The 13514-nt window shown below is 47.1% G+C and overlaps 1 protein-coding gene across 3 annotated transcripts in view; it reads left to right on the forward strand.

Annotated features, from left to right (window-relative positions):
- BEND7 (BEN domain containing 7) overlaps positions 1-13514 on the forward strand; it is a 299983-nt gene that overhangs the window by 50069 nt on the left and 236400 nt on the right. For all 3 annotated transcript variants that reach the window (XR_013606925.1, XM_078674216.1, XM_078674215.1), the window contains exon 3: positions 9939-10238. Coding sequence is in view for 2 of the 3 variants with exons in the window: in XM_078674216.1 (XP_078530342.1) it covers positions 9939-10238 (300 nt within the window). In the remaining variant the exon portion in view is untranslated. The remainder of the gene's footprint in view (positions 1-9938; positions 10239-13514) is intronic.

A 13514-nucleotide genomic window follows, 5' to 3' on the forward strand; every position in this document is an offset into this window, starting at 1 on the left:
CCACCGTGTTTCATAAAAATCCTTCGTCTCAGAACGCCGATCGCAACACGGAAGCGCGATCGGCGTTCTGAGACGAAGGATTTTTATGAAACACGGTGGCAAGTGGAAAAATGCCATAATGCTTGGGCAATATGATCAACTTGACATAGCCGAGTTCCCTGTGATCTATCTATCTCGGCCGCCCTTTGTCTGTTCGCCTGTGTTTGGAGGTGATGTGCAAATATGCTGCCCGCTTTGTTAACCGATGTATAATGTTTGTTTGGTTTGTAATCGGGCATATTCCGCCCTGTCCATGTCCAAAGTTTAAAGCGGCTTCCGTGCCACAGTGAGCTGTCGGCAGACTTGATAAGAGCCTGTTTGCTTATGTGTTTCTTCTAGCTCCCTCCCCTTTCCCTCCCAACCAACTTGTTTGTCCCGTCTCTCACGATTTGAAGCGAGCAGTGATCAATATTAAATGGAAACAAAAAGAGGAGTACCACCGGCGTGGAATTAAAGATTCCTAATGGGGTGTGTGATTGTACAAAAGTGAGAAAATTCTCCTTTTGTTAAAAAACCCCTCACTCACCACCTAGTGGTGACATGCTTCATCATTGGGGTCCACCCTAATGACCTAGCGCCATCAGGGTGTGCTACAACACCTGTTTACAGTGGAGCAGGTTGTGAGTGAAGGTGCATAAACAAAAAATAGGTGTGTTAAAAATTGTCCTGGTTTAACTTGGGAGAAACAAAATTTTTATTTTCAAGCAACTGGACAATGTTAAAAACAATGGCGAGATAAAGTGAGGGTGATTATGACCCGTGTATCTCTATGTGTGTCTGGTCTACATGTTTCAACCGTAAAGGTATTGATTAACCAGGTTTTCTTCAGGACCAAAAAACCAGAGGAGTGGACGGTCTGCGTCCCCTAAAAGACGCACCCAATCCTACTCTCTGGAACCACAGAAGGGCAAAAGTGTGCCTGTGGTGTCAGCTTATACCACAGTGGGTAAGCATAAAAATGATCAAAATACCTGTAAAGGAGGTAAAAACAAGCGTCAAAATTTAGACTTTTACATGCCTGTAACGTTGTGCAGTGTCTCAAGGTCGTGCCTGCATGCTGTCAATCCCATTAGGAAAATCTGATTGCTTGGCCTCACAAAAAGTCAGGGCGCAAAGGGCTGTTGGGTGTGCCTTTTCAGTGAAAGGACGTGTTTGTACTTGGCCGTGGTTGAGCTGTTGATATTTACCACACATTGCAAGCTTATCAATTGTGCGTGCTGTGTGGTACCTATAATTATTATGAACTCACGTGCTTCTCATCAAATTTATGTGGCGTGATCATATCTCGCATACAGAATCGTGAGGGCGAGGCTGTATCTAAATAGATAGTGCATGAGCTGCCATACTTCACAAACTTAACATAAACATACTGACATAAAACATGTTGGACAAACAGACATATAGTTGGTAATATGAGGCCTACTCTCAGTGGGGTATTGATAGACATCATAGGGCAGGGAAAGGTTATCCTCGGTCTAGAAACGTATTCTGAAACGAAAATAGTATACCGTTTCACGAATAGCGTTGTGGGTGCCGGCAAATGAATTATCGCCGTATCTGGGGAGAAGAACTACGGAGCGTAGTTGATTAGTAATGCCCGTGGTAGTTCTGCGGCTATGAGCTGATCTGACAAGGATTCTACTTACAGTTTCGATGTGAGGTTTGAAGCCGTAAACCTACTCAGGTCCGCCGCCCTGCAACATTGAGACCGGGCGCACGGGGACTGAAATGAAGAAGTTCCACTTCCGTGTGGGGCGGGGCAAAGTCCCAAGCACGTGGGGCGTTTCCATGGGAGCCGGGGAGACTGCATCGGCTATGGAGGCCGTGCAGGTTCACATTATACTTCTTAGGGTGGTGTTCGATCCTGGGCTCCGGGATTAGTGGTGAGGCACCAAATTAAAGCGCTACGTTCAAATTAAATAATAAGGATGGCATATTCATGCCATATGTCATTAGGTGCACTGGCATACTATCAAATTAGGGGTGACAGTTGCCAAATGCGGTACAAAAATCATCAGTAATGTGGTGATTGCTCCGGCTAGGTTCCCGGTGGAAAAAGACAGGGATGGGTCAATGCAGTAAGGGAATGGGTAATTAGACATTCCATAGGTGGTGTCCAATGGCGGGGTACTTTAATGTAGACATCCCATTTTATGTCATGAGAGTGAGTGAAAAGGGGTATTCATTATACGACTGGTAACTACTTAGGTGGGTTACCCTGTGGGGTAAGCCTGTTGTATGACGCTGTTCACACGGATGTACTGGGGTTGGTGAATACATACGGTCTGATTCATTTAAGTACTGATGCCCACGGAATGTTGTCATTAAGGCCTGTTTTATGGGTCGACAATCTATAGACCCAACGTTGCTCTTTCTCATATATTAAATGCCCATGGATCACCGCTTTCAAAGTGTCCTATAGCAATGCTATTGTGTCATTGGTCTCCAAAACAACCTTGATTGCTTCTGTAATTTCAGTAACTGTCACTGCGTATGTGATAAGTTTCTGGTTAATATGCCAGGAGTGGCTCTGGGGAGAGAGGACGGGCCTATGAGTATGACTTGTATCGGGAAATTATCAGCAACCCCGATGTCAGCATCTTGAAGGGACGCCAACAAGCGGGGTGCCACCAGGAAGAAATTAATTTGTGCATAAGAGTGGTGGGCTGCTGAAAAGGAGTAGGTCTTCTTTGTAGGATGGCGCTGGCGTCAGACATCAGTGAGACCATACTCAGTAAGTTGTTGGCAACCTTGAGGAGTCAGTGCGCCCATCTGTCTGTTGAAATCGATAAACTTTAGGTGTACATAAGCGGCGTTCATTTATGTTCACCACAGCATATTGTTAAAGGAAAATGACGGTCGTGAACATTGCCTGCACCATCTTGCTTAGTGGGTATTTCTATGTGCACGTAAGCTGCAGCCATTTTACACATCACAGCCATTTTGTACTCTGTTGGTCACCTTTGTTTCACCCTGCCCTTACTAACATCCCTCTGACCAACCTGGTATGTGAGCTGGGGGCTATAAACTCTATTGCCACGACGAACATCAACACCACTTGCTGCCACAAACTCGTTTTCCCCCTCATCTCTGTTTACAGGCAAACCCATGGACACTCTTACACAAACAGGTTCCAAATACCAAGCAGACTCTTGCAAACATGGTTTATTGCACTGCACACAGCACAACTTGTTTTTGCCGACAATGGGACCTGTTTTAATCAACAGAACGGACTCTTATTCTGGCCGGTCTCACATGTTTTAGACCCTGAAGAAAGGTCCAGCTGCGAGATAACATTGTCTGTTTTGACCTGGGTAGGGGGATAATCACAGTTGAGTTTGTGTGGGAACCTGCCCGGGCACTCAAGCTTGTGTAACCATGTTAATAAAACAGATGCATTGTGTCAAACCTGTATAAAAGGAAGAGCCAAAAGAGATGCAGTTAGAACACCCCCCTGAGACATCCAGGTGTCTGCAGTTGACGTGGTCTCCTCTCGAGAGTTATAAACCTTTTTCTTGCCTTTCTAGTTCCAGCGCCTGCCTCATTATTTTGATAGCAAATCCAAAGTGAATTAAAGGTGACCCTGCGCCGGGCAGCATTGGGGGGTCTTGGTAGACTCGCTGCTTTTCATATGTCCCACCCATTGCACCGACCTGTCCAATTGTTATCCATGACCAAGTTATGGTCCCTTCTATTAAAACTTTGATGTCTGTGGCAGCATTACATGGCGCAACGCTTCTAGGTTGAAGGTCTCTTGATGCTCATTGGGAGCATAGATAGTGGCAATTGTGAACGTGAATGACTCAGTGGAGATGCAGAGAAGGTGGCTGGGGATTTCAGCTTGTGTTTGTACTACCCTGCCAGCGAAGTGTGAGGCTAATAAGATCGTGACACCTACCTTCTTTCCCATACTACATGAGAAATATTGGCATTCAGACCAACGGGAATGCTGGCAATGCCAATCTGCCTTAAGAAGGTAGGTTTCTTAAAGCAAACATATGTCGCACTTGGATTCTCGTAATATGAATAGAAGGGCCATGCATTTTGCCAGTGCGTTGAGGCCCCTCAAATTGGGCCCGATTCACAGAATGAACTTAAGACTAAATCCTAAACTTACTACTATTTGGTATTCACAGAGTGAACTTACTACTTTTGGATTTCACAGAATAAACTTACTACTTTCGGTATTCTCAGAATAGATTTAAGACTACTAACTATAAGTCCGAACTCGGGCTGGAAATTCCGTCCCGGAGGCGGAGCTTCCGCCTTGGGGGCAGAGCTTCCGGCTTGGGGGTGGAGCTTGCGGCCCAGAGGCGGAGCTTGCGGCTTGGAGGCGGGGCTTCTGGCTCGGAGTTGGGGATTTTAGCCATGGCTGAAATCTCCACCTCCGGGCTGCAAGCTCCGCCTCCGGGCCGCAAGCTCCGCCCCCAAGCCGGAAGCTCCGCCCCTGGGCCGGAATTTCCGGCCCGAGTTCGGACTTAGAGTTAGTAGTCTTAAATCTATTCTGTGAATACCGAAAGTAGTAAGTTTATTCTGTGAATCCCGAAAGTAGTAAGTTCACTCTGTGAATCCCGAAAGTAGTAAGTGCATTCTGTGAATACCAAATAGTAGTAAGTTTAGGATTTAGTCCTAAGTTTATTCTGTGAATCGGGCCCATTGTAACTGAGTATTTTAACCATTGTGCCTACCTGTGGGAAGTAGCAATGTAGAGGGCCTGTAACATTTGTCTCCATTGCTACCCTGGGGGGTGGTCGCTAATCAAAGTGGGGATGTGACTATCTGCATCTGTAGGTAATGTAATAGAAGGGCAAAGAAAAGATTTAGAGAGAAGGGATCAAGCAAAGCACATTCTCTGGCTCGCCTGATACATGAAGTGGCACAGTCGCTGGGGTCAATTGTAACCCTGGGCGTAGTGTGCGGAGTGGGGCTCCGCGGAGCTACGCGAAGTGGGCACAGAACTACGCCCACCCGCGCACTCCGCGTAGCCCCACTACGCGCCGCCCGCCTCCCTCCCGCCCTCCCTAAATACTTAACTAAAAGGATAGTAAGCTTTTAAAAACACTTACCTTGTCTGCCGCGTCCCCGGGGCTCCCTCTCGCCGTCCCACGATTCGCGCCGCCACCGATTCAGATACTAATGCGCGGGCGCCCGCGCATGGGCATTAGTATCTGAAATGGCGGCGCGAATCGCGGGACGGCGAGAGGGAGCCCCGGGGACGCGGCAGACAAGGTAAGTGTTTTTAAAAGCTTACTATCCTTTTAGTTAAGTATTTAGGGAGGGCGGGAGGGAGGCGGGTGGCGGCCGGCTACGCACCGTCTGCGGAGCGCGCGTAGTGCCGCCTGGCTACGCCCGCTACGCAAAATGCGTAGGAGACGGCACTACGTGCACTCCGTGCACGGAGCGTAGCTGGCCGCCCACCCTTAGTCAATTGTCCACAACTTCACCATGTCGGGGAACTCCGCTGCCTGGATAACTCCACTCCTGATGACAGGAACGGAGATCTGAACAGACACTGTATAGAACAGAAGAACATCCTGCCTATTACTCATGAAAGGAAGTCCTTAGTGGAAAGTTCTTGGAGGCAGTGGTTGTCAAGCGTTATCAGATTCTCTGGTTTCATGTCTTTGGAGTTGATGCAGCAGGGCCGCTCTTTCCGTACTGCTTTCCATCTTCGTTGGTCTAACTGCCCTCTTTGAACAAGTTCACCCATTTCCCTTCGGAGGTCTTTAATGTCTGCCGCTATTTCCTGTTGGATGGTTGTGATGGTGGCTCTTAGGGTGCCAAAAAGGGACCTCCAAGAAATCCCATGTAATCGGTACATCGTCTCCTCCCTGCTCTGTTGTACTATCCTCTGTCTGTGATGATGCCGACAGGGTCACCTCCTTTGCTCGTGAGTTTGGCGAGTAGATCTTTGATAGAGAAGTCTTTTTTACTATTGTGTGAGTTAGTCATGGTTATTCTTCAGGGTCTTAAACAATCACATTGATTACGCCGATCCACCTGGGACCTATCGTATGTGGGTAGGGAACCTGGCTCCCGACTCCAAGGTGGCTCCCACCAGTGCACTGTAGACAGCGGGCCACATCACAGATTATCATTTCCGTTTAACAGTTTTATATTTCTCAGTGGGGGGGGCTAGGAGCCCAGTTCTGCAATTTAGCTGAAGACATTCCTCATGTCTGTGGGTCTTCTTGCACCACTGTGGTTGAATGGGGTGCTGTGCAAGACTGCAGGGACTCCCAGCCGGGCTTCATCTATGGGGCTTGGTGGTGGGGTGGGTGGGTACGATCTGACAGCGATGCTTCCCAGGGTGGTACGTCATAGCTGTACAGGGTTGCCTCAAGAACCTGCCTTGTGGATCTCCTCTTCACAGGTAGCCCCCTGTCCTTGCTAAATACTTTTAGTTCCCTCATCGTGTAGATGTGCAGGTACCCAAAGTTGATTTCCATTTTGACAAGACCGCACAGGTGCAACAACTAACCAGAGTTCCAGGAATCAACAACCAAATTCATAAGGGAAACTGGGAATAAAGTATATGGTTGCGTAATGGTCTGCACTAGACTAGTGATGTGCATCAGTCACTGTGGGTCAAGCACAAATACAAGTTCAGTCCTCACTGCTGACCACCAATGTTGGAAATGGGGGTCTTTAATTAGCAGAGGTATGCTCCTTTGTCCAAGTTTGGACCCTTCCTTATAGTCAGGGTAAGGGAGTTACACACTTTAGACAACCCCTGCTCACCCCCTCGTTAGCTTGTCATGACCAGATAGGCTTATCCCAAAGGCAATGTGTAAAGTCTTTGTACCCAGACACACAGTAACACAGTGAAAACCCCACAAAGGTAAACCACACCAGTTTAGAAAAATAGAATATCTTTATCTAAACCAACTAAGACCAAAGCAACAAAAATTCAACATACATTTATCAAGAATATGACTTTTAGAACAGTTACTTCAAAAATAGCACTTGGAGAAACAAATAGCTCCACCTGGGACTATCACGACATTGTGAGAGGCATAAATCCAAAGTAGGGTGCCAACCGCGAGGTGCCTGTGCCGAGTACGGAGTCACACGAATCACCAAATGACAGTACCTTGGAGACTAAGTCAACAGATGATGCACGGCGCCGTGGAGGTGAGGAGTCGGTGCTGAGGCAAAGCCTGTTCCGGTCTGCCATGGGGGATACAAGACGTTGAATCCAGGACAATTGAAAAACCATCTTCCTAAAAAGATGGTATTAAATTCTGAGTTCAGAGATCCTAAACTTTATTTTTCTTTCTTGTCCCAATGGAGAGTTATACTTGTAAGATGTTAGAAAGCAACTCCCATGTTAGCCTATGGACAGATAGCCTTTCAATAGTGAAAAACGAAATTGGCAGTATTTCACTATCAGGACATGTGACACACCAGCACATGTCCTACCTTTCACATACACTGCACCCTGCTCATGAAGGTATATTATGCATCAGCCAGGGAAACAAGGCAGTTAACAACTGCGTGCGCAGACACTCCAGTAGTAGGTCTGAGACACATTTACAGGGCTACTCATGTGGGTGGCACAACCAGTGCTCCAGAACCACTAGTAGAATTTTATTTATAGGCCCTGGGCACACTCAGTGCACTTTACTAAGGACTTACCAATATAAATCACATATGCCAATCATGGATAAGAAATCAGAGTTACAATTTACGCAGAGAGCATATGCACTTTAGCACTGATATGCAGTGGTAAAGTGCCTAGAGTCCTAAAGCCAATAAAAACAGGTCAGAAAATATAGGAGGAAGAAGCAAAAAAACTTGATAATAACACTGCTAAAATGCCATTTCCAAAAAAGAGAATGCTTTGGGCAATCTAGATTTGGGTATCTATGTTCTGCTTATCACCTGTGCTTTCCTGTAGCTTAGCTTCAAATGCAGCTGAGTGTTAGAAAAGCTAAGATTCTATGGGAGCAATGTAAACGTTTAGTAAGCTGGGTATGAGGTCTTAACCCTGTGCCTCCCCAAAGTTGACTGAAGCACTGTGGAATGAAAGGTTCTGAGTTTAGATGGGGTTTGCCTCGCAATCCAGGAGCTATATGTAATCTGTGGTATCAAATACTGTAAATGGGTCCAAGACTAATAGTGGGCATGGGTGATCTTGATCCTAGGATCACTGTTATTCTTTTCTGATGTTAATTCGGACAGGACCAGTCCCTTCCCTGGCTGGGAAGCTGGGGTAAACATCTCCAAGAAAGCCATGTATGTGCCATGAGCTGGAGGAGGGTGGTGGCATAATCATAACATACTATTTTCATAATCCTGTTTATTATTATTCTTACCAAAGAATTACAAGCAGTATGTGACAAAGCAGCATTGAAGATGTAAAACTGAATTTAGGGTTTTGTTGAAATAGATTTGGACAGGGAATAATGAAGTACATTGGAAAAATAAAGTCTCTAGTTGGTTCCCTCCTAAATACTCCAATTGTTTTACTCCAGTTCAGATGTCGCCTCTAGTAAAGATAACGATTTCACAGTCCTTTATGTTCTCCATAAAATATTGCCTCATACCTTCCAGTAATGTCTTCAACATTTCAGGCTTTATGTGTCTCGTATTCAACTCTTTAAGGAATTTTCCCCAGAATTTAAGGTTGAAGAACCCTGTGCCTTCCTGTTTGAATCCTCCTCTAAAAAGATATCTTTCCCCTGAAATAAAGAGAGCAGGTCGGTATTACTCCTAGGCCCTGGCTGGAGGCACTCTTACCCCATCGACCCCCGCCCCTATCCTGGGAAAATCCCTCGTTATGGTCCAAGTTTACCTGGAGAAAACATGACAGGCAGCTGCCTGAGGCAGGTATTCAAGCTCCCCCCTCCCTCCCCACTCCTCAAACCACTCCCCCAACCACTCCCCCCCCCACCCCCCTCCATTCCCGATGACCGCTCATCACCACCGCTCCCTCACAACCCCCATCCTCGGTGCCTGGCTGGAGGAACTTTCCACCTCTGTCGTCTTCGCTGGGTTTTATAGGTCTCTCTGTACGTGTGCCTATTTTTACCCCACCCCACCCCACCTCTCCCTTCGTATTGGTTTCTTGTTACTTCATGGCTGGGTTAACTCATGGAAATCTTTCCCGGATTGGAATAGTGCCCTGGTCTGTCACTTATAATCTGCCACCTTTTTAAACTCGCTCCACCTCTCTTTGTTAATGTGCTTGGGCTGTATGGTGGCTGATAGGAGCATCTTCCCGTGTGCCTCAGAACAGAAACTCTCCTGGAATATCTTCATTTGCCTCGGAGTGCCTCTGCCCCACCTGCTTGTTCCAACCTTCTCGTATCAACCGGGTGAACGACTCCTTTCCCTGGGTCGAACTTCCCTTCCCCTCCCCTCTTATGGTATATATAAGTATTGGCCATACTTGCTAAAAAAACGGTTATAATCTGTTCTCGGGGTTTTACTATCCTGAGTAATATAGAGGAACTACTTAGACAGCACTTTTCCGGCAATACTTCAAATTATTAATTTTGCCAGTAACAATTGTTACAAGATGAATGATGGATTATGAGTCACAGTTAATCAGGGTCGAAGTGGCAGGTGGTTCCACTTATTGGGATTTGCTGAAGACAAACACTATGTAAAGCAGAAAAATACAATACTGGTAACTTTCTGCAACTTTGCATGTCCTGCAGAAGGCATTAACTATTTTGTTGTAGATAGAATTGGTCATGATTTTCTATAATGTAGACATAGGTACTGTATTATCTTTTTTTTTGTAGAATGTCATTTTATTTGAAAAGCTTCCCAAAGTAACATAACTTTTCACAACAGAACCTAGCAAAAGGTCTTGATTATGATATGTACTGTTTGCGATCATGATTATGTTCACAGTTGTGCACAGCTAATGTGGTTTCTCTTATTCTTAGGAGATGAAAGCATGGAAATCAAAAAACAGATTACAGGAATGAGGCGTTTACTGAATGACAGCGCTGGAAAAATCTACCAGCGAGTTGGCGAAGAGGGAGAAAATATAAAGGAAGAACCACAAGACATAGATTTGCCTTGGGTACATGTTAACCCTACTCCTGAGCCTCACCATTCCATTCATCTTTCTCCGAGTGGTACCTGGAATTCAGCATCTCCTCAGAGGGGTCATTTTTCGGGGCAGTATGGAACCCGATCAAAAACCAACCACAGTTTAATTAAACCATCTGTAGAGACTAATGGTATGATCTCAATATCTCTGGTTTCGATATAGTAGCACATAACAATTTTTTTTTTTTTTGCAGTTTTTAATATAGCGCGAACTACAACCGAACCGAATCAGTTATCAGAGCGCTTTACATAGCACCAGTTAGGTTACATGAGGACACACTTTCATTTTTTTTAGGCACGGGGAGATTAAGTGATTTGCCCAGAATCACAGGGGGGTTTTGGCGTCGTTACCGAGACTCGAACCCAGATCCCCAGGTCCGAGGTCGAGCGCCTTAGCCGTTAGGCCAACCTCTCCTCTTTAAATTACCATTTAAAAACTTTCCCTTAAAATACCTTGCTATATTCTGTAAAGCCTCGTTATGACTTGGGTTATGTTTTTTGTTTAATGCTTGTATAATGTATTATTTGGTATTTATTTGTAATCTTATTATGGTTTGTATACGTGTACCTGTGCAAAGGTATTTTTTCACATCACTTAAAGTATGATAGGATAGATCTCTTTGATGCGTAGGAGAAAAAGCATTTTATGCTTGTGCACTAGCAACAATTTACTTTGGAAGTTCGTTTTAAATAAATGTAACTTAACATTTTCATCTCTAGAGATCCATATTTAGGGCTCATGAATGTTTATATCCATAACCTATCTTTTTCTTTTTTTTTTTTTTTTACAAATTCTTTTTATTGTTGCATCAGGCGAATCATAAGTACTAGGAACAAGACATCGCGGGGGAGCGTCAACATTCCGCTCTACCCGCCCTTACGCAACTTTTGAAATAGTCAGTTACATTGCATTCATCTTGATGAACTTATTTTTCATTTTCACCCCGAACTCCCCCCCCCCCCCATCAACTATAAGTAAAGGCAGTAACTGAGAGACCTCTCCTCGAAGCCCCCCTTCCCGTCCTCCCCCCCCCTCAGCAGCATGAACCCTTCTCAACCACTCCCCCCCCCCCCCCCCCCGACCCTCATGGCTCTCTCGATCCTCTAAGTTGTGTGGCATTGAGTATAAGCCATCCCCATGGCCCGTAACCTCCAAGGGTACAAATACTGGAATCAGCAACATACGCACCATCTCTGTGATTCATCCTACCACCCGCCCACTCCCCCCACCGGTCCCACCCTCCTACTCCAATCCATGGTAGTGCCTCCACTTGGCCCATATTTTTCTACATTTTCGGGGGCACCCTCTAGCTTTATATGTAACTCGGTCAGCTGCCATATACATATCCAGACCTCTTCTCCATTCCTCGAGATTTGGTTTCCCAGGCGCCCCCCACATTCTTGCAATGTCTCTTTTTGCGACCACCAGGGCCAGCAGCAGAAAAATGAGTAAGTAGCGCGTGATATCCACCTCCGTGGACATTCCCAAGAGCGCCAGTTTGGGGTCCTTAGGTATCTCTACCTCCAGTACCACACTCCGTTCATTGAAAACCTCGTCCCAATATTCCTGTATCACTGTGCAACCCCAGATGATGTGGAAGAAGTCGCCTGTTTGGTGCTGGCATCGTAGACAGGTGGTGTTGTGAACCCTCCCCATCCGAAAAAGCCTCTCTCTGTCAAAGTATGCCCGATGAAGGACCTTAAACTGAATGAGGCGAAGCCTCGATTTTATGGCCACTTCTCGGGGGTGCATGAGTATGAGTTCCCAGTCCAGGTCCTCCAGCGTGCCCACATCTGCCTCCCATCTCTCCCTGAGGGCCTGTAGATCACCCAACATGTTATTTGTCAGTGTTTTGTAGGTCATGGATACCGCCCCCCTCTGTACCTGTTCTTGCAGTAGGCGGCCCTCAAGTGGTGCAAACTGGGGAATGTCGGTGAGAGATATGTTTTGAGCCCCCCATGCATGCCGCAGCTGTATGTATTTGTAGTATTGGGTTTTCTGGAGTCCAAATTCCTGCTGCAGTGCCTGGAAGGTTTTAAGTTCCCCCTGTGCTATGACATCCCCAACTGTGGAGATGCCAATGTCGTCCCACCTTTGAAACCCACGCAGCTTGTTCAGTTCAGTCAACCACCTACATGACCATAGGGGTGTTTGGCGGGTGAGCCTTTCATGCCAGCCCATTCTAACCGACGCTCTGCGCCACGCCGTCAGGGTAATCTTAGTCGCAGGGAGAAGCTGGCGGCCCCCCCTCCCCCCATACAAGAAGTGGAGCACCGTCTTATTGCCCCATTTAGATCTCTCCAGTGCATAGGTGGGGTGGTCAGCCGGGGCGTGTATCCAATCGTTGATCGGGGTGAGGTGTTCCGCCCAGTAATAGGCCTCCAAATTAGGCAAGGAGAGACCCCCCACTATATTGGTGGCGCTGCAAAGTCGTGAGTGCCACCCGGGACTGCTTCCCCAGCCACAGGAAAGAGCGGAGATCGGCATGGATTTTCTGCAATGTCAGAGCCGGAAGGGGATAATACTCATTTTGCAGGGCGTATAAAAACTTAGGGAGTAGGATCATTTTGTACAGAGCAGCCCTGCCCAAAATGGTGAGCGGGAGCGGCCTCCACCTATCCATCTCCGCCTTTGCTGCCACCAAAACTCTGTCGACATTGTCCGTGTAGGAGCGCTGCTTATCTCGGGTGATAAAGACCCCCAAGTACCGGAAGCCTGCCGTGGTGTGGATGAGCTGCGCAGGCAGTTCCCCCCCTCGCGGGGCACCTTGTGGGTCGTAGAGGACCGACTTATGCCAGTTTATAGCATGGCCGGCTACCGCCCCAAAGTCGCCTAGTTCCCTGAATAAGGCCGGTATCGTCTTAGCCGGGTCGGTCACGTACAGCAGCACATCATCGGCGTATAGGGAGATCTTCTCCTGGTCAGTGGCCGATTCCCCCCCATTGGAAGCCAGTCACATCTCGGTTTAGCCGGATACGGATCGCAAGGATCTCAATCGTGAGGATAAAAAGGAGTGGGGACAGCGGACACCCCTGTCGCGTCCCCCGCTCTATCGCGAACTCTCTCGACATTCGCCCATTTATTCGCACTCTAGCCCTAGGTTTCGAGTACAGAAGTTTCACCCAGCGCCGGAACTTGGGCCCAAACCCAAACCTTTCAAGGGTTCCCATTAGGAAAGGCCAGCGGACCGCATCGAACGCTTTCTCTGCGTCCAAGGAGAGGAACCAATGTGGCTCACTCCTGTCGCAGACTTCTTGGAGCCAGTTGTGGGTGCGTCGCAGGTTGAGTTTGGTGGCCCTGTCCGGCAGGAACCCGGACTGGTCTGGGTGGACCAGGCCCGATATTACCTGTCGTAAGCGCCGTGCAAGAATCGTGGCCAGGATTTTAGTCTCAGTATTTAGCAGCG

This window comes from Lissotriton helveticus, chromosome 1_1, assembly GCF_964261635.1.
Source record: "Lissotriton helveticus chromosome 1_1, aLisHel1.1, whole genome shotgun sequence".
NCBI lineage: Eukaryota > Metazoa > Chordata > Amphibia > Caudata > Salamandridae > Lissotriton > Lissotriton helveticus.